Here is a 20,601-nt window from a genome sequence, read left to right as displayed (position 1 = left end):
AGTCCTTCGTTTGATTTCATAACTCCCCCACCTTTCCCAAACTTTCCCCCTGTAATTTGAAAGTCTGTTTGGTGCTTTACTGTCTCTGTATCTATCTTTTTGTTCACCACTTTATAATGTTCTTTACTATCCCTAAATGAGTGAGATCATGTGGTATTTTTCTTTCATTGACTGGCTTATTTCACTTAGCATAATGTTCTCCAATTCCATCCAGGTTGCTGCAAATGATGAGAATTCCTTCTTTTTTATGGCAGCATAGTATTCCATTGTGTAGATGTACCACAGTTTTCCGATCCAGTCATCTGCTGATGGGCACCTAGGCTGTTTCCAAATCTTAGCTATTGTAAATTGTGCTGCTATGAACGTAGTGGTGCATATATCCTTTCTGATTGGTGTTTCTAGTTTCTTCGGATATATTCCCAGGAGTGGGATTACTGGGTCAAATGGGAGTTCCATTTTCAGTTTTTTGAGGAAACTCCATACTGTTCTCCACAGTGGCTGCACCAGTCTGCATTCCCACCAGCAGTGCACGAGGGTTCCTTTTTCTCCGCATCCTCGCCAACACTTGTTGTTTGTTGATTTGTTGATGATAGCCATTCTGACAGGTGTGAGATGGTACCTCATTGTTGTTTTGATTTGCATCTCTCGGATAATAAGTGACTTTGAACATGTTTTCATGTGTCTCTTGGCCTTCCTTCTGTCTTCTTTTGAAAATATTCTGTTTAGGTCTGTTGCCCATTTTTTTATTGGATCATTTATCTTCCTCTTATTAAGTTGCATAAGCTGCCTGTAGATGTTGGAGATTAAACCTTTATCAGTGATAGCATTTGCAAATATGTTTTCCCATGCAGTGGACTTTCTTGTTGTTTTGTTGATGGTTTCTTTTGCTGTAAAAAAGCTTTTTATTTTGATGTAGTCCCATTTGTTAATTTTCTCTTTAGCTTCCATTGCCCTAGGGGCAGTGTCAGTGAAGAAGTTCTTGTGGCATATGTCTGAGATTTTGTTGCCTGTGGATTCCTCTAGTATTTTTATAGTTTCCCGTCTTATGTTTAAGTCCTGTATCCATTTTGAGTTTATTTTTGTGTATGGTGTAAGTTGGTGATCTAGTTTCATTTTTTTGCATGTATCTGTCCAGTTTTCCCAACACCATTTATTGAAGAGACTGTCTTGACTCCATTGTATGTTCATGCCTCCTTTGTCAAATATTAATTGAGCATAGTGGTTTGGGTCGATATCTGGGTTCTCTATTCTGTTCCATTGATCAATATGTCTGTTCTTGTGCCAGTACCAGGCTGTTTTGAGAACAGTGGCTTTGTAATACAGCTTGAAATCTGGTATTGAGATCCCACCTACTTTATTCTTCTTTCTGAGGATTGCTGAGGCTAGTCGGGTCTTTTTTTATTCCAGATGAATTTTTGGAGAGTTCTTTCTAGGTCTGTGAAATATGCTGTTGGTATTTTGATGGGGAGTGCATTGAATCTGTAGATTGCTTTGGGTAGTATGGACATTTTAATGATGTTGATTCTACCAATCCAGGAACATGGTATGTTCTTCCATCTGTTTACGTCTTCCTCTATCTCTTTTTTCAGTGTCCTGTAGTTTTCTGCGTATAGGTCTTTTACCTCCTTAGTTAAGTTTATTCCTAGGTATCTTAATTTTTTTGGTGCGATGGTAAATGGGATTGCTTTTTTAGTCTCTCTTTCTGTAAGTTCATTATTGGTGTATAGAAAAGCCATAGATTTCTTGGCGTTAATTTTGTATCCCGCTACATTGCCGAATTCATTTATTAAGTCTATTAGTTTTTTGATGGAATCTTTTGGGTTTTTTATGTACAATATCATGTCATCTGCAAATAAGGACAGCTTCACTTCTTCTTTTCCAATTTGGATGCCTCTTATTTCTTCTTCTTGCCTAATTGCGATAGCTAATACTTCCAGTACTATGTCAAACAGGAGTGGTGAGAGTGGGCATCCCTGTCTTGTTCCTGTTCTTAGGGGAAATGGTTTTAGTTTTTGCCCATTGAGTAAGATGTTTGCTGTGGGTTTATCATAAATAGCTTTTATTATGTTGAGGTATGAGCCTTCTATTCCCACCTTGTTGAGAGTTTTTATCAAGAAAGGGTGTTGGATTTTGTCAAATGCTTTTTCTGCATCTATTGATATGACTATATGATTTTTATCTCTCAATTTGTTTATGTGATGTATCACGTTTATTGATTTGCGGATATTGTACCATCCTTGCATTCCTGGAATAAATCCTACTTGGTCATGGTGTATGATCTTTCTGATGTACTGCTGGAGCCGATTTGCTAGAATTTTGTTGAGGATTTTGGCATCAATGTTCATGAGGGATATTGGCCTGTAATTCTCTTTCATTGAGTTGTCTTTATCTGGTTTTGGTATTAGGGTGATGCTGGCTTCATAGAAGGAGCCTGGAAGTGTTCCTTCCTCTTGAATTTTTTGGAATAGTCTGAGGATAGGTTTTAGTTCTTCCTTGAAAGTTTGATAAAACTCTCCTGTGAAGCCATCTGGCCCCGGGCTTTTGTTTGCCGGAAGCTTTTTGATGACTGCTTCAATTTCTTCCATAGTTACTGGCATGTTGAGCTGTTTAGAATCTTCCTGATTGAGTTTTGGAAGGTTGTATTTTTCTAGGAATATGTCGATTTCCTCTAGGTTGTCCAGTTTGTTGGAGTAGAGTTGTTCGTAGTATTTTGTAACAATCCTTTGTATTTCGTCGGGATCTGTTGTTATTTCACCTCTTTCATTTCTGATTTTGTTTATTTGGGTCCTCTCTCTTTGCTTCTTGGTGAGCCTGGCTAGAGGTCCATCAATCTTGTTTATCCTTTCAAAGAACCAGCTCTTGGTTTTGTTGATCTTTTGTATTGTTTCTTTGGTCTCTATGTCGTTTATCTCCGCTCTGATCTTTATTATTTCTTTCCTTCTGCTTACACTGGGCTTATCTTGTTGCTCTCTCTCTAACTCTTTGAGTTGTTGGGTTAGGTAATTTATTACCATTGTTTCTTGTTTTTTGCAGTAGGCTTGTAGAGCTATGAACTTCCCTCTCAGGACTGCTTTCGCTGTGTCCCATAGATTTTGGATTGTGGTGTTTTCATTGTCGTTTGTTGCCATGATGTTTTTTATTTCTTCCTTGATGTCTTTGGTAACCCAGTCATGGTTTAATAGCATGCTGTTTAGTCTCCAAGTGTTTGATTTCTTTGGGTTGTTTTTATTGTAGTTGATTTCCAGTTTTATGCCACTGTGATCTGAGAAGATACTTGATATGATTTCTATCTTCTTGAATTTGGAGAGACTTTGCCTATGTCCTAACATATGGTCTATCTTTGAAAATGACCCATGTGCACTTGAGAAGAATGTATATTCTGTGGCTTTGGGGTGAAATGTTCTGAAGATGTCGATTAATTCCATCTGTTCTAGTGAGTCATTTAGGATTGATGTTTCTTTGCTGATTTTTTGTTTAGAGGATTTGTCCAATGGTGATAGTGGGGTATTGAAGTCTCCTACTATGATTGTATTACTGTGAATCTCTCCTTTGATATCTTCCAGGAGTTTTTTAATGTATCTTGGTTCTCCTGTATTGGGTGCATATATGTTTACCAGAGTTATTTCTTCTTGTTGGATTTCTCCCTTTAGTATTATGAAGTGGCCTTCATTATCTCTTGTTATGTCCTTCACTTTGAGATCTAATTTGTCAGATATAAGTATTGCAACCCCAGCTTTTTTTTCATTTCCATTTGCCTGGAAAACCTTTTTCCATCCCTTTACTCTCAGTCTGTATGCATCCTTTTTTTTGAGGTGGGTTTCCTGTAGACAGCAGATATCTGGGTTTTGTTTTCTTATCCAGTCTGTTACCCTGTGTCTTTTGATTAGGGCATTCAATCCATTTACATTTAAAGTTATTATTGATAGGTACTTATTTGACGCCATTTTTATTCTATACCCCTGTGTACCTTCTTTGCTTCCTATTTCTTTCTTTCTTTCTTTTTTTTTTTACAGCAGACCCTTTAGCATTTCTTTCATTGCTGGTTTGGTGGTGATAAACTCCCTTAGTCCTTTTTTGTCTGTGAACCTCCTGATTTCACCTTCAATTTTGATTGATAGCCTTGCTGGGTACAGTATTCTTGGATTTAGACCCTTCCTTTGCATGACTTGGTATATTTCATTCCATTCCCTTCTGGCCTGATGAGTTTCTGTTGAGAAATCAGTTGCTAGTCTGATGGGGGTTCCTTTGTATGTAACTGTCTGTCTCTCTCTGGCCGCTTGTAAGATTCTTACTTTGTCGTTGGTGTTTGCCAACTTAACTATAATGTGCCTTGGCGTCGGTCTTTTGGGGTTCATTTTGCTTGGAACTCTGTGAGCTTCTTGGATTTGTGTGGGTTTCTTCTTCCCTATATCAGGGAAGTTTTCTGTTATTATTTCTTCAAACAGGTTTTCTATTCCTTGCTCAGTTTCCTTTCCTTCTGGCACCCCTATTATCCTGATGTTGTTTTGTTTTGTATTGTCCCGAAGTTCCCTTACGCTCTCCTCAATCTTTCTAATTTTTGTTTCTAGAAGCTGTTGTAATTGGGTATTTTTTTCCATCTTGTCTTCTAGCTCACTTATGCGGTCCTCTGCTTCATCTAGTCTACTCTTGATGCTTTCTATTGAGTTCTTTACAGCAGCGATGTCATTTTTCATTTCTTCTTGGTTCTTCTTCATTTCTTCTTGGTTCTTACTCATATTGTCGAATTTGTCTTCCATCCTTTTCAGCCACTTTATGACCATTTCTCTGAATTCTTTCTCTGATAGGTTGTTTGCCTCTAAATCGTTTACTTCCTTTTCTGGTGATGCCTGCTTCTCTTTCCTGTGAGGGCTGTTTCTTTGTCTCCTCATGGTCTCTCTTCTCCGGATGTCTGGTGATATAGACTTCTCTCTCTGGCGTTGATTTAAAGGTATAAAATACAACACAACCAGGCACAACAGACAAGGCACTGAACAGAATTGCATTCACGATATTAATAACCTCCAATAAAGGTAACCACCAGAGAAAGACAAATTAGGGAATAGGAGTGGAAGAGGGAGAGTAAAAAGAAAGAACAACAATGAAAAAAAAAAAAAAAACAAAGAGTGTGAATCTGAACTTGGGAAAAGAGCAGAAAGAAAGAAAAGAAAAATAAATAACAGAAAAGAAAAAGAAAAGAAAAAAAAAAGTAAGAGAGACAAGAATGATACTAAGAGAGAAAAGGGGAACAAACTGTATATATGGGGAGTAAACTCCACTAGAACAACCACTATTCCCAGCAAATTCCAGCAACACGAGCCTGGAGATTAATACAAACTGCAACAGCAGCTAATATCAAGTGAGGCAAGGGAAAACAAAAGTAAAAAACAAACAAAAACCAAGCAAACAAAAGAACCAACCAAACCAACAAAAAGAATAATCAAAACAATCTCATAAAAAAGCATAAAAATTCAATCTAATCAACATTCAAGCAAACAACAACAAAAGGCCCGAGGGAAAAATAATTTTTTTAAGGTAGCGTAGAGAGAGGTTTGTATGGATTTGGAGCAGGGGGTTGGGAATTAGATATATAAGTAGGGTGAAGTTTTAGCAGGGAGTAAACTGAAAAAGTAGGGAAAATCTAAAGCCAGAAAGGGTTAAGATAAACTGGGGACCAAAAGGGGAAAGGTTAGGAGGAGAGTGATGGCATAATGTTAGCTTTGAGATAGGGTAAAGCGATTGTAAGGGAAAGATGCAAATCGAATGTAGGACACTAATCCAAAAATAAAAGAAAGAGAAAATCAAATGACATTAAAAAAAAAAAAGTAAAATAATAGTAATAATAGTGCTGATTGAAAATAAAAATGTAATAATTAAAAAGGTGAAAATCGAGTGAGGAAAAAGAAAAAAAATAGTTTCTTAAGTAAAAGATGCAAAAAATGAAAATAAAAAATATGAGAATAAAAAATTTAAAAAATTGAAAAAAGAATTGAAAATTAAAAAATAGGAAGACTAAAATGTGCAGTAGCGGCTGTCATTCACTTCCTCTATTATTCTGTTTGGTACGCCTTTTTCCCAGTCTGGGCGGTATTTCAGTTCAGCTTCATTCCAGGGCTCCTCAGTGTTGGAAGCCAGTCCTGCTTTTTAAGCCAGCAGTGTCTTAATTTCTCGTATTTATTTTTTATTACACCAGAGACAATTAGCGTTTCAGCCCCTGGGTGGCAGTGTTTCTGAATTGACTTCCGGGCCTCTCTAGCTCTTTTTTTTTTTTTTTTTTCCCCCTCTCTGGCACTCACTACCGGTTTGTGGAGGTGTGCGCCTCAGAGCTGCCCCTCCGAAGGCCACACGCAGATCTGGTCCCCAGGTTCCGAAAAAACACCTTCCCCCCGCAGTCTTTCAGGGTTTCCACCTGGGTTTTTCTATGTGTTGGGCTTAGCAATCAGAGTCGGAAAGAGCCCAGGTGTGTGGACCGTGGGTCTGCGCGCCAGACCAAGGAGCCTGCACTCCCTTGAAAATTCCCAGTCTGACTCTCCTCGTCAGATTAAAATGAGTTGCCTTCAAGAGGTCACTTCTGTTAGCAGCTCAGAAGACCCCCCTCCTCATTCACGGATCAGGGCAGTTCCAACTGCCGCTGATTTTTCTAGGCACAGACCTCCCGGCTCCTGCCGGTCCTGCGGCCGCCGCGCTTCCCTCACCCAGCGCTTCCCTCACCCACCGCGGGGATTAGAAACCGCAGCTTATTTCAGACGAAATCTGACCTTTCCGTGGTGCAGTGAAGAGTTTCTTTGAATCCGAATGTTTGCGCTGATAGGGGACCGGTGGTCTGGTGCTCCCAGCAGTTCAGTGTTTGCAGTTGTCGCAGAAAGTCAGGTTTCCACTAAAATCCTCCTTTCCTTGCAAGATGGCGAGGCGCCCGGCGAGCCCGCAGCTCCAGGAGGGGACCCAGCCCCTGTGGGTGCTGCGCGGTCAGAGGAACACTGCCCAGCACTCCCCTGCCTTCTCCTGGAGTTTAGCTGTCCCTTGGCTTGCCCACATACACTCCCTCTGTGAGCCTCTGCTGCTCCGACTCTCCGCCCCAGGAACAGACTCCAAACCCGACTCTATTCCGTCGCCATTTTCCTCATCTCCAGATTGCTCTCTTATTTAAAAAATTTTTGTTGTTGTTGTTGGCAGTATTACAGATGTCCCCCATTCCCCCCCAACTTCCCCCTCTACCTAGCCCCGCCCCACCCCAGGCTTTCACCATACTATTGTCTGTGTCCATGGGTTATGCATATATGCACATAGCTCTTTGGTTAATCTCTTCCCTCCCCCCTACTCCCTTCCTTCTGAGATCTGTCAGTTTTTTCCATGCATCCATGTCTCGACCTATTTTCTTCATTCATTGTTTCTACTCTAAAACAAAAATTGCTAGGTGGCTAAATATAATTTAGACATTTATTTTAGCTTTTAGGATACAATACTGTTAGTTAAACTCATCACTTCACACTTATAAAAATATTAATATGCTTACAGTTGGTTTAAAGAGAAAATGTATCTACTCTAAAACTTTCTTAAGAAATAAACTATAATTCTGGAAGCAAATATTTTCTTAATTTCCAGACTTTTGTAGCTACACACTTTTTAAAAAGTATTTTGCATTATATGGTTTTCTTAGCAATTTGAAATTAGAGTTGATTACCATTCCATTAAATTTTAGAATAATTACACATTTATAGGACACTATGATTAAATCAGGGTAGTCAACAGAATGATTATACATCTATGAGGGAATTATAATTAAATCACAATAATTTATTTGTATGAGCCCAACTAAATTTTTTAAATTTTAGTTTTATTATGTGGTACTTCACAGTATGTATTTTATTATCTGGGTAGTTATATTTTGGATAAATATCTACACTAATAAAAGAGAAACATGCAAATTGACCATCCCGCCACTACTCCCATCAGCCAATCAAGAGCAAATATGCAAATAAACCCAACAAAGATGGAGGCAGCCATGGAGCTGGAGCGAGCAGGAGGCTTGGGTTGCCCCTGGCGATGGAGGAAGCCAAGCTTCCCACCTGCCCTGGCCACTGCTCAAGTAGTGGCTGGAGAGAAAAAAAAAAAAAAGAAAAAGGAGGGGCTGGGAACCTGGGTTGCCGGGGGGTGTGGCCAGCCTGAAAACAGCCCTCAGTCCCTCACCCAGGCTGGCCACGCTGCCATGGGGTGAGGGTCCCCACTGGGGGGCTTGGCCAGCCTGCAAACAGCCATCAGCCCCTCACCCATGCTGGCCAGGCACCCCAGTGGGGACCCCCACCCTGAAGGGGGTGTGGCCAGCCTGAAAATGGCCCTCAGCCCCTTACCCAGGCTGGCCACGCCCCCCCAGTGGGGACCCTCACAGCATGGGGGTGTGGCCTGCCTGCAAACCACCACAGGCCCCTCGCCCAGGCTGCCACATGCCCCAAGGGAACTCCCACCCTGATCCAGGACACCCTTCAGGGCAAACCAGCCGGCCCCCACCCATGCACCAGGCCTCTATCTATACTAAAAATAAAATCTATACTAATAAAAGGGTAATATGCTAATTAGACTGGGAGACCTTCCAGGACACCTTCCGGATGTTTTTCTGGACAAAGCCATGGTGGTGGGGCCAAGATAAAGGCGGTTAGAGGCCAAGAGGGGAGGGCAGTTGTGGGTGATCAGGCCAGGATGGGATGGCAGTAGTGGGTGATCAGGCCAGTGAGGGGGGGGGGGCATTGGAGGTGATCAGGCCGGTGGGGCGGGGGGCAGTTGGCGGTGAGAAAACCAGCAGGGGCGCCAGTAGGGGGCGAGCAGGCCATCAGTGGGGGTCAGGGGTGATTAGGACAGCAGGGGGGCAGTTTGGAGTGAGCAGGCCAGCAGGGGGGCAGTTGGGGGCAAGCACACTGGCACAGGGGGCAGTTGGGGGTGATCAGGCTGGCAGGGGGGTGGGATTTGGGGGCGAGTCGGCCGGCAGGCAGAGTGGTTAGGGGCAATCAGGCAGGCAGGCAGGCAGGTGAGCAGTTAGGAGCCAGCAGTCCCAGATTGTGAGAGGGATGTCCGACTGCTGGTTTAGGCCCGTTCCCTGTAAACTGGCAGTAGGACATACTTCAAGGGGTCCCAGATTGGAGAGGGTGCAGGCCAGGCTGAGGGACAACCCCCCCCCCCCCCCGTGCATGAATTTCGTGCACCGGACCACTAGTGTTGTTAGAAAAGGTTGTATCAAGATGATGCTATAGCAGAAAGATCACTTAGGTCTTGCTCATACTTCTTTTGTCAAACTTGTATATTTGTTTGACATAAACTCTTTTGGCTTTCACTGGGACCCTGAGTGTCAATAAGTAAATGATATTTTAGTTTTTCCACAAGTTTGTGTGGACTTCTCACATTCTGCATTCTTTTTTTTTTAAATACATTTTATTGATTTTTTACAGAGAGGAAGGGAGAGGGATAGAGAGATAGAAACATTGATGAGAGAGAAACATCGATCAGCTGCCTCTTGCACAACCCCTACTGGGGATGTGCCCGCAACCAAGGTACATGCCCTTGACTGGAATCGAACCTGGGACCCTTCAGTCCGAAGGCCGACACTCTATCCACTGAGCCAAACCGGTCAGGGCTTATTCTGCATTCTTAACAGGGATAAAAGTTCAGTAAATATTTTAATGTATTGATATTTGTAGCCAGTTCATTTGGATCTAATAATTAGTAGTAATCTGTTACATAAGAAATATAACTAAAAATCTTCTTTGGTAATAGTTTCTTCCTTCTAATGGACATTATTGGCACATGGCTCCCTCTAGTATCTATCTATCTATCTATCTATCTATCTATCTATCTATCTATGCATTTATAGACACACATACACAGAGCTAAGTGGTTGAAAGCCAATATAATATGATATTTAGGAGAGCAGGCTCTGTGTAGAACAGACCTAGGTTTGAACTTTCTGTTGTATACTAGTTGTGTGACTTTAAGAATATTAATCTCTCTAAATCTCAGTTTCCTAATTTATAAAAAGTTTTTATGTGTGTGTGATGATCAAATAAGATACTGTAAAGCAGTTAGCATTAAGTAGCATATAGCAAGTGGTCATTAAATATTAGCTTGTATTGTGACCATTTATATTCTTATTTTTGTTTATTTTTCCTCTTTCCTGCTTTGAGGTTTGTAGCAATTTACCATGTTCTCTAGAGAAATAGCTCAGTGGGAACCATTCCAATGGCTGGTGGACAAAACTTAGAAGAGCTGCTGCCGTTTTGTTTTGGATGTCTAGAGGACAAATGAATACTTGGGGAGCATAAAGCTTGGAAAATTCTCCTATGGGTTCCAGACAGTGCACTTATGCACACTACCAAGGGGTGTATTTAAATAAAGAAATGCCAGGTTAAATTTTATCAGAACTAAGTGAAATATATTCTTTTATATACTTTAGGAAGCTCAGAAGCTGACCATCAGTTATAAGTGGAGACCTATATTGCAATTGAAAAACTATTTCCAAATATTTAGTTTCTAATAAACAAAATGTCACTGGAGTGTGGATATGACAATGCATGACAAAAAGTTTATGGGCTTTGGAATTCAAATATCTCTGAATGTATTGCATTTATGTCACTCACTAGCTGTGTGTTCTTTGGCAAATGACTTGGCCTCTCAAAGCCTCCGTTTCCTCAGCTACAAATTGAAACTAACGATACCTGCCTTTCAGAGTATTATAAGAAACTAGAGGCCCAGTGCATGATTGAATCATGCACGTGTAGGGTCCCCTACACGCTTTCGCTTTTTGCGATGGAGCTGGGTGCCTGGTGCTGGAGCAGACAGGCACCCAGCTTCCCCACTTTTGATGGTCCACGGCCGCTGAGGGGGGCTGCCGCGGACACCTGGCTACCCTGCCGTTGAGAGGCGCAGCTGGGTGTCTGCGGCAGGCCCCCTCAGCGGCCGCGGATCTGGCCGTTGAGAGGCACAGGGGTCAGGAGTCCCGCCCCCTGCGCCTCTCAACAGCAGGGTAGCCCCCCTCAGTGTCAGCGGATCCGTGCCTCTCAATGGCTGGATAGGCCACCCCGAGTCCTGCCCCCCAGCCTCCTGCCGCCCAATCGTGGGCGTAGCGGAGTGATGGTAATTTACATGTTACTCTATTATTAGATAGGATAATGAGATTATGTATCTAAAGTGCCTATCACAGTGTCTGCACTTGATAGGTCCTCAATAGTGTTAACTGTGGTTATCAAGAAAGTACTTACAAAGTAGACTACAATATAATAGCACTATCAGAACACAGCCTGTTCAATACAATGAGTTTAAAATTATTGTACCAGTAATAATAATTGTCATTTACTTAATCTTTATTCTATGGCAATCCTGGGTTGTATGTTCTCTGCATTATCACATTTAATCTCCACAGCAGTCCCACAATTTGGATGTTGTTATCCCCATTTTAGAGAGCAGGAAAATGAAGCTTAGGGAGAAGAAATGAAATGTTTGAGGTTATGTGGCTATTAAGTACAAAAAATGGCCTGGAATCTAGGTAGTCTGAATCAAAAGTGCAGGCTCTAACTACCAGGTTTTACCACCTCTTACTTAGTTATACAGTCTGAAAAAACACACACAAAGAAAAGAATCTCTTGTTAGATAGAATGACCCTACTCAACCTTTAGCAAAGATAAAACATGTTGCTTCTCAAAGGCTTTAGTTAATGAATAGGAAATCAAACATTCAAACTTTAAGCTCTGACTTTGTAAATTTTCCTGAAATGAAAAAAACCCATGGCTGTATCATCAGGTCACAATTGCCATCACGTGTAATCCATTTCTTACTTGTTTTGCCTCTGGTTAGCCTCAAGTTCTTTTTCACCTGTATCTTTTAAATGCACTCTACATGCGTTATGAACAGCACACCCAGAAACATATCTTGGCATTAAAATTCCATGAAGTCCATGTTGGGAATCAGATTACTACCCTTATTTTTAGCTCTCAACATTGCACTCTTTCCATTGCACTTTTAAATATTTAGTGACAAGGTGATATTGAAAATAGCTCTTCTAGCCAAATAAAAATTTTAACTTTGGTTTAATCAAGCCAGACCCATTGAGTGGCATTAATATAATTACATTACTGAGGCAGCTACCAGCCTGTGCCTCTCTTTTTCCTCTCAGTTGAGGACTACTCTCATTTGCTGCTATATTTATCTGCCTTCTTGGCCATAAAAGGCTGGCTGTGTGGCTCTGACATTCTACTGCCTGACCACATGCATTATTTTTGAACTGGCCCCCAGGGTCCTGTCTTCAGCCCTGCCTCTTAACTTTTTCTGGGATTCAAACTACGTGGGTTTTTCATCTCTCATCCAGTCCTACAACCACGTTGGAACATTTTTACCACCGTCACTCTTTTGGAAACTGGTAAGTGTGACATTGAGACAGAAAAATGCTCTAGATATTTTATGTGCTTACCAGTACTATGGTGTGTGTGGTTTCTTACTATCTTCTGAGCTCAGCAGTTTTCTCAAAGAGATGTCAGAATAGCAGAGAAATAGGAAAGTGGAGCCCCTGGGAAGGAAGACAAGAGCAACAGAGTGCCAGTTTTTGCTGGCACAGCTATTCTCTCAGCTCATTGTATTATTAGTAAATCAAGCTACCATTCCTGGAAATAATGGCTGTCTCAGATGGAACTGTAAGTGTGAGTCAGGCACTCTTTACAATTGAGTGGTTTGGTTGAAATCTGGAATGGAGATGCGGTGACAGGAAATCATGTACTTTCTATCCTTCGTACGCCTACAATACTCCCTGATTACAAATCAGACCTAAAGGAGGTAAATTAACTCTGAAGTCACTAGTTTCTAAGTCAGTGATGTTGCTCTGACATTGCCATGTAGGTAAATGTAAGAGTGCATTATTATGATATTCCTGACCTGAAAATGGTCAGACAGTATTTCAGAGGCAACATAGATCCCCACATAATGACCCTGAAGTTAATTTAACACTTTCTGTGAATAATTTTTATCAGCTTTTGGCTTCTAATGCCTGTACAAAATATCATATCAGGATTTCAACTATGGGGTTAGCATTTCTTCCTAAATTCCCAAATTATTTTTCAGCAGAAAATGCAGGTCTTAGAGGAACAGAAGACAAACCATCTTTCCTCCCCACATATTCTAGATGTCTTGTGTTGGGGATAATCCTTGCTTACTGACGAAGAGAGAGTAGTTGTACCTTGATTCTAGAGGTCAGAGCTGTGACGATCAGCTCTGTTAACTTAAAGCCAAACTGTATACTTGTAATTCATTATCTATGTGCTTGGAATATTAGGTCTTATTAAAAATAAATATATTTGGGGAAAATAGAAATCAAGTGGAAAATGTAATTGGGGCAAGATATTTAAAAATTTTATTTTGTGAAAATAACAGCATTTCAAGTCACCTGTATTGTGAATTCAGCTTATAACATAATACATAGGAAGGTCATTAATTATTTATTTGAATCTCATTCTAATAACATTTGCCATGTTGCAATTCAGTATGTATCATTACAGAAATATGTACTATCCTTATAACTTCCAAACATGACATACTTTTATATTAATATATTCTAACCCTTTTGTTTTATCAAAATTTATGTAATAATTATTAATTACACATGATAATTATGTATATTTTAGAACAGAAAATAGCAATCTATTTAAGGGTTGAAGCAAAGTTGCTTGCTAGTCGCTATTTTTTTCCTCTTGGGAAATGCGATGTAGACTGATATCCTTCATGAGCCCAAAGATAAATATTTCTGGAGTGAAGTTTATTGGATTTTCTTCTCTAGGGAATACATGCTGACTTTTTAAATAGTTTAAATAAAAGTAGATTTAAACTTTGACAAAAAATATGGCAAATTTTGAAGGATTTACTTCTCATTTAGAACTTAAAGGTTTTGGAAAAAATGACTATTTTACTTGTGAAATTTAAAAAGAACACAGGAAAAGCATTAAAATTGGAATGGGGACTCCATAAAACTGTTACTACATCCAGGGGTCAGTGTGGCTGATAGGCTTCTGTCAGTGGACAGATTATTCAAGAAAACTAATGAAATCTTCCCCACCCTCTGCTAAGCAAACATATTTAAGTAGAACTATTGGCTCAAGTTCACAATGAAAATTGCTACACTGATGACTGACTTCTTTATGTTAGCGAATTAGAAACCTTCATATTCTTAATGGAGCAAATTTTTCTGGTTTGACACTATACCTTTTTTAACTATTTGTGAGATTTGAGAGAGCTCATTATACAATGTAAGCACACTCCAGGGTTAAGTCTTTGGACTTCCTTTTCCATTTACAATCATTCTCTCTCTCTCTTTTTTTAATTTAAATATCATGTGTAAGCTGGTGAGTCCCAATTGTCAGTCTTCATCCTGGACCTTTACCCTGTACTCCAAAGTCACATACCCAACTTTCCATTTTACATCTCTGCTTGGATGTCTAGCAGGTATCTCAAATGTAGAATGTCTTCAATCAATCTTCTATTTTTCAATCCAAACTGCTGCTTTCTTACAGTCTTGCCTATCTCAGTTAATAGCAACTTCAATCTTGCAATTATGCAAAAACCTTGGAGTCATTTCTCACTCTTTTTCTTTCACATCCCAAACCAGTACTTTCAGCAAATTCTACTGGTTCTACCTTCAAAACATGTGGGGAGTCTGATCACTTCTCACATTTCCACTGCTGCCGCTATCATATCTAGCCTGGACTAGTGCAATGGCCTTTATATTAATTTGCTAGAGCTCCCATTACAAAGTACCATAGTCTGGGTGGCTTAAACAACAGAAATTAATCTTCTCACAATTCTGGAGCCTAGAAATCTGAGATCAAGGTGTTGGCAGAGTTGGTTTTTCTGAGAAGGTCACGTTGGATTTTCACTCAGGGCACATGCCCTGGTTGCAGGCTCGATCCCCAGGAGGGAGCATGCAGGAAGCAGCCGACCATGATTCTCTCTCAAAGTTGATGTTTCTCTCCCTCTCTCTGAAATAATAAAAATATATATTAAAAAAAAAGTTCTGAGGAAAAGCACAATAGCCATGAAAGGGAAACTTTGTAAAAACCGAATATATATATATGAAAGGAAGGAAGGAAGGGGGAAAGAGAAGAAGGGGAGGGGAGAAGAGAAAGAAGAAAGGAAAAAGAAAGCTGCACAAGGACAGCTGGGCATGAAGTAGAAGTTCACTGAGTAATGAGTTAAGCTATATTTCACATCATTTTCCATTTACTCTTTGGAAAAGATAAGAGTATTAATGTTTACACATTGGTTTTGATTACTTCTTCTATACGATTTGTTCCTTAATAATTTACTAAAACAATTGTTGCTTTCTTATAGGTTGCCTGGTTCCCTGGGGGTTCATGATGTCTCTGCCGTTTTATCAGAAATTTCATGATCACTATGATCGCAGCTACCGTAACAAGGACCTTCGCACCACCATGAGCCAGTACCATGAGCAGGAGAAGAAAAGTTCTGCCATCTACACACATGGCTCAACGGCCTACAGCAGCCGCTCATTGGCTGCGCACCGCCAGGAATCCCAGGCCTTTAGCCAGGCGTCATCTTCATCGGCCTCCTACCTGCAGCAGGCGTCCCAGGCCACCACCGAGTCCTCCCTGGCGTCTGCAGTCAGTCGGAAGGCGGCCTCAGCCTACGATTATGGCTACTCCCATGGGTATGTCAAAAGCAGCCTTCCAACCTTAGGGCAAAGGCTCATTCTTCAAATACCCCCCCTCCCACATCACGTTTTCTTTTCTTCTTAAATCTGGCATCCCCCTGCATTTAAACCAGATTTGGAGCAAGTGTGTGTATTTGGGAGACCTGGGACCTCCTATTTCCCTTCACCCCATCTCTTTAAGTTTCACAAAGTGCTTCACAGTCACCTTGAGGAGCCTTGCTTGATTTTTAGACGCAGATACGGTTTGCCACAGGTTGCATTCATAGCAGAGAGCCAGAAATATCATTTTGACACTCACAACAGGTTTCCTGGCTTTCAGAATGTTTCTACTTAGATGAGAAGGCAGTAGAGAACTTAAAATTCACAGGTCACAGGAGTCCACACCTCCGCGAAGATTGGTTCCAGTTTTTCAGTATCTGAAAGCCAGTGTTAAAATTCAGCACTGTTATTCAGGCAGCAGATATTTTCTTCAGCTGGGACATTTTATTAAAACACTAGAGGCCTGATGCACCAAGATTTGTGCAAGAATGGGCCTTCCTTCCCCTGGCTGCCGACACCGCCTTTGCTCCAGCCTGGAGCCACCTTTCTGCCTTCCCTCGCTGCTCAAAGGCCCAGAGCAGATGGGGCGGTGCCTGCACATGCAAATTAACCGGCCATATTTGTTGGGTTAATTTGCATACTCACTCCTGATTGGCTGGTGGGTATCCCAAAGGTATGGTCAATTTGCATCTTTCTCTTTTATTAGTGTAGGTGCCCTACTTCACTCACTCAACCGAAGAATACCAGGAACAAACCTGGAGTCCCACAGAATTAGATTTATCGACCCATTTCAAAGAAAGAGTCACTATAGGATTCTAGAAAGAGTGGAATTTAGATGCAAGTCTGGTCTGCAAAGGGAACCCAGGATGCTGTTTTGTGGAAACAGTGAAGTTGAGGGAAGCATGGACTGCCCTATTAAACCCCTTATGTGGAATCAGCTCTGGGGCTGGGGATCAAGCTGCTTTTTTGTGTCAACAGCTCCTGAGGTCTTCCAGGCAAGAGTGCGATGTCACATTCTTACTGATAAAATTTCAAACAGCAACCTAGTAGTCTTTATATTAGAGAAGAAAGTTTCAGTTGTCACTCAAAGAAGGAAGTTGTCCTGACACCTTTTAGTAGTAGTGTTCCTTGGGAGAAATGTGTCCTGTGACTTTGCTGTTGGCTTCTCTGTTGTTCCAGCCTGCTGAGTAGATATTTACTTTCTCAGTCCAAGCTAATTTTAATTTTTTCAATACCCAGAATGAAATGTTTTATGGGATTAAAGCCCCCTGGCAAGATGCATGTGATTTCATTAAAAATCAATCTATTGTCCTCACAAAGAATTGCTGAACTTTAACACTGGGCTCTGTGGTAAATAAGGACCTGCTGCCTCAAATTCTTTCCAAACCATCTGACATAGGTTGCATTTTTGTTCTGAACATAATGAAATTTTAAGTCTTACAAAATTTGAGCCCTCAAAATATCTGTTAGGACACCTGGAAAAGGCATGTATGGAAATTAAAATAGTTATTGAGGAAATAACACAGTGGTTTGTATGAACAGAAGTGAAGGTTTCTGAAGGCAGAAATTCCTGATTTCCTATTGGGATTAAGTAGCACCTGATGTAGGGCTGTCATTTCATGGGCACTGACAGTGACCTCCTGGGAGCTTCTGCTATGTTCAGTAACAGAGCCAGAGTCCATTGGGGTTTACCTGGAATGTATGATGTCAACATTCTTAAATTCCAGTTAAAACGGAACAGGCTCATTTTGCAATCTCACTTTCATGACTCATATTCTGCCATAGGATATTCATAAGGATCTCAAATTGGCGCAAATGTGGAAATATTGTCACTGAGAGAAATTAATTTCTTTTAGCACTTGCTTCAAATGAACTGCCTTACAAAGGAAAGTTGGGAGGAATTAACACTATCTGTATGTAATAGCATCATTTTGCTCTCCTGAACAATATCCCATAGATATGTTTAATAACCTCATTTAGGAAAGCAGCTGTCTTATAAAAGAGGAGGGTTGTATTTGAAATATCCATTTTCCTGGACTATCTGTGCTGAGTCTATAGAAGATGGTATTTTCATTATCATACCATTGTTAATGTAACTCCTTGTGTACTTACTGAATTTTCCTAATGCTGTAGAATCTATAGAATTTATAAATTTGTATTGTTGTGTTCTTTACTTCTTCAACTCTACTAGTTTGTTTGTGTGGTTTTTTAAAATATTTTTATTGATTTTTTACAGAGAGGAAGGGAGAGAGATAGAGAGTTAGAAACATCAATGAGAGAGAAACATCGATCAGCTGCCTCCTGCACACCCTCTACTGGGGATGTGCCTGCAACCAAGGTACATGCCCTTGACTGGAATCGAACCTGGGACCCTTCAGTCTGCAGGCCGACGCTCTATCCACTGAGCCAAACTGGTCAGGGCTTCAACTCTACTAGTATTGCTAAATTTTATGTTAAAATTATTTCAATTTTACACACTTTTAACCACACATGCAGTATTTATATTTATTCATAATCTGATCTATTACAACAAACATTAGTAATTAAACTTTTGAAAGTTTTTATATTTTATTCAAAAAACATTTGCTCTATGTAATCATTGGGAGACATAGCCATTTTAGCTATAAAGAGTCTCACATAATAAACTTTCTATAGGAAATAGTACTATAATTATTTTTCTATAGTCAACCTCATATCTTGTTACTTCCTGCTATGTATGTACAAGTATTTATGTAGATAGATATTTATTAATGGCTTTCTGTATTTGAATAACTCATACTTCTTGGTAAAAACATGTTAACCTAAAAATGAGAGGGAAGAAAATGCCAATATTTTATTTTTTTTTGTATAATGCAATGTAAAAGAAAAGAAAGCCAACCTAATTCTGGGAATATTTTAATCTTTCTTTTTTTAGACCTAGAGCTAATACATGCAGATAATATTTCTTGAACATTTCAAAATCTTCATAGTTCCTATAGGTCCTATTTTAGCCTTTTTAAAGTGGAGCAACTTTTTCCTGCTAAGTGAAATATCTCTCTTTGGATTGTGGTCCGTTGTTTATTAAAATCCCTAGGGTTGGAACGGCAATTCTGTGGAGTATGTATAAGCACTAGGTGTGATCTAATTTTAGCCTCTGCTTTGTAGTTAGATGTCTAGTGTTAAAGTGGAAACCAGAGATTTATACTGTGCTCAGGCGTTGGCTGACCTCAGTTTTAAGAACAATGGTTCATCCAGAGTCAGTGTGGTTATACCAATTGCATTCCGAGCCAAGGGTTATAAAATAAATTCTGGAGGCTTATTCTAAATGCCTTTATTATTAGTCACAGTGACAAAAGAAAGTAATTCAGGAAAACAAAATGATACACAATTACTGTTTTATGCTAGCAATCCACAAATATTATCAGGGACTAAAAGAGAAATGGTACTCATGGCCACTTTATAACCACTAGGCAAAGGTTCTTAAACTCTGTCCATAAATAGGTTTCAGCCGAGTCTTGGATGATCTGAAATTATGTGCAAAATTAGGCACAGATGAGAATTTTTTTGCTGTAGCTTTTATCAGATTCTCAGAGAACTTTGTGACTCATCAATGGTCAGAACCACTGCACTAGAAAGTCAACACATGTACCAGACAGCCCAGTGCATGACCTGAGGATCCCTTTCCTAATGCCAATAGTATAAGGAGTTGGGATGAAATAAGGCAGATGTCTACAGATAATATGGCAATATGGAAAATAAGTTACCTTCTTTTCTTTTGAATAAGCTAGATCACACATTAAGGTGGAAATAATAGCCCTGGACGGAGTTGCTAAGTGGTTAGAGCATTGGCCCGTGCACTGAAGGATCGAGGGTTCAGATTCCTGGTCAAGGGCATGTACCTGGGTTGCAGGTTCCATCTCTGGCTCTGGTCAGGTCATGTGCAGGAGACAACCAATCAATGTGTCTCTCTTGCATCAATGTTTTTTTTCTCTCTCTCCCTCTCCCTCCCTTCCACTCTCTCTAGAAATCAATGGAAAAAATATCATCAGGTGAGGATAAAAAAATATGGAAATAAACAATATTTTGTTATTCTTGATAAGTAGGAATGAATAACTTAAAAAAAACAGTAACAACATAGCACAGTTCTTAGATGATAGAAGGATTTAGGGATGTCTCAACCCTCTGTGGTAATGGTAGACATTTAATTGTCTGATTCTAAACAAATTAAAATTCAACCCATATAATGTAATTAACATAGCATCCTCTGTACCACTATCCTATCTAATAATAGACAAATATGCAAATTGACCATACCTCCGACACACCCACAAGCCACGCCCACCATCCAATCAGAGTGAGTATGCAAATTAACCCAAACCAAGATGGCTACAGCCACAGAGAGCAAGGTTTCCTAGGTAACAGAGGAAGCCAAGCTTTCCGCCTGCCCTTGCCAGGCCTAAGCCTCCACTCAAGCTACAAAGTTTCAATTATAGAAGGTAAACAAATTCAAACAAATGGTGACAGAATGGAGCTTGAGAGAGCAGGCCAGGGTTGCCGCTGGCAACAGGGGAAGCAAAGCTTTTCTGCACACCCTGGCCGGGCCCACCCGCTTAAGGCAACAAAGTTTCAATTATAACTCCAACACAAATGGCTGCCGGCCGGCCTCGGAGGGAGCCCCAGGCTTGGCTCCCCTCCAGGCTACAAAGTTTCAATTGTAAAAGGAAAATAAATTCCAGATACCAGGGCCTCTGCTTGGGTTGCCAGGGGGCATGGCCGGCCTGCAAACCACCACAGGCCCCTCGCTCAGGCCGCCCCACGCCCCAAGGGAACCCCCACCTGATCCGGGACGCCCTTCAGGGCAAACCAGCTGGCCCCCACCCCTGTACCAGGCCTCT

General features: G+C 40.6%; 1 protein-coding gene across 2 annotated transcripts in view; it reads left to right on the top strand.

Annotated features, from left to right (window-relative positions):
• Positions 1–15,371: 15,371 nt before the first annotated feature.
• MYOM1 (myomesin 1) overlaps positions 15,372–20,601 on the top strand; it is a 122,231-nt gene continuing 117,001 nt past the window's right edge. For both annotated transcript variants that reach the window (XM_008160048.3, XM_028139252.2), the window contains exon 1: positions 15,372–15,685. In XM_008160048.3, coding sequence (XP_008158270.3) covers positions 15,372–15,685 — 314 coding nt within the window. The remainder of the gene's footprint in view (positions 15,686–20,601) is intronic.

The sequence above is a fragment of the Eptesicus fuscus genome, chromosome 12 (genome assembly GCF_027574615.1).
Source record: "Eptesicus fuscus isolate TK198812 chromosome 12, DD_ASM_mEF_20220401, whole genome shotgun sequence".
NCBI lineage: Eukaryota > Metazoa > Chordata > Mammalia > Chiroptera > Vespertilionidae > Eptesicus > Eptesicus fuscus.
The sequence above is the reverse complement of the archived record's forward strand: the minus strand, read 5'-3'. Positions and strand labels throughout refer to the sequence as shown.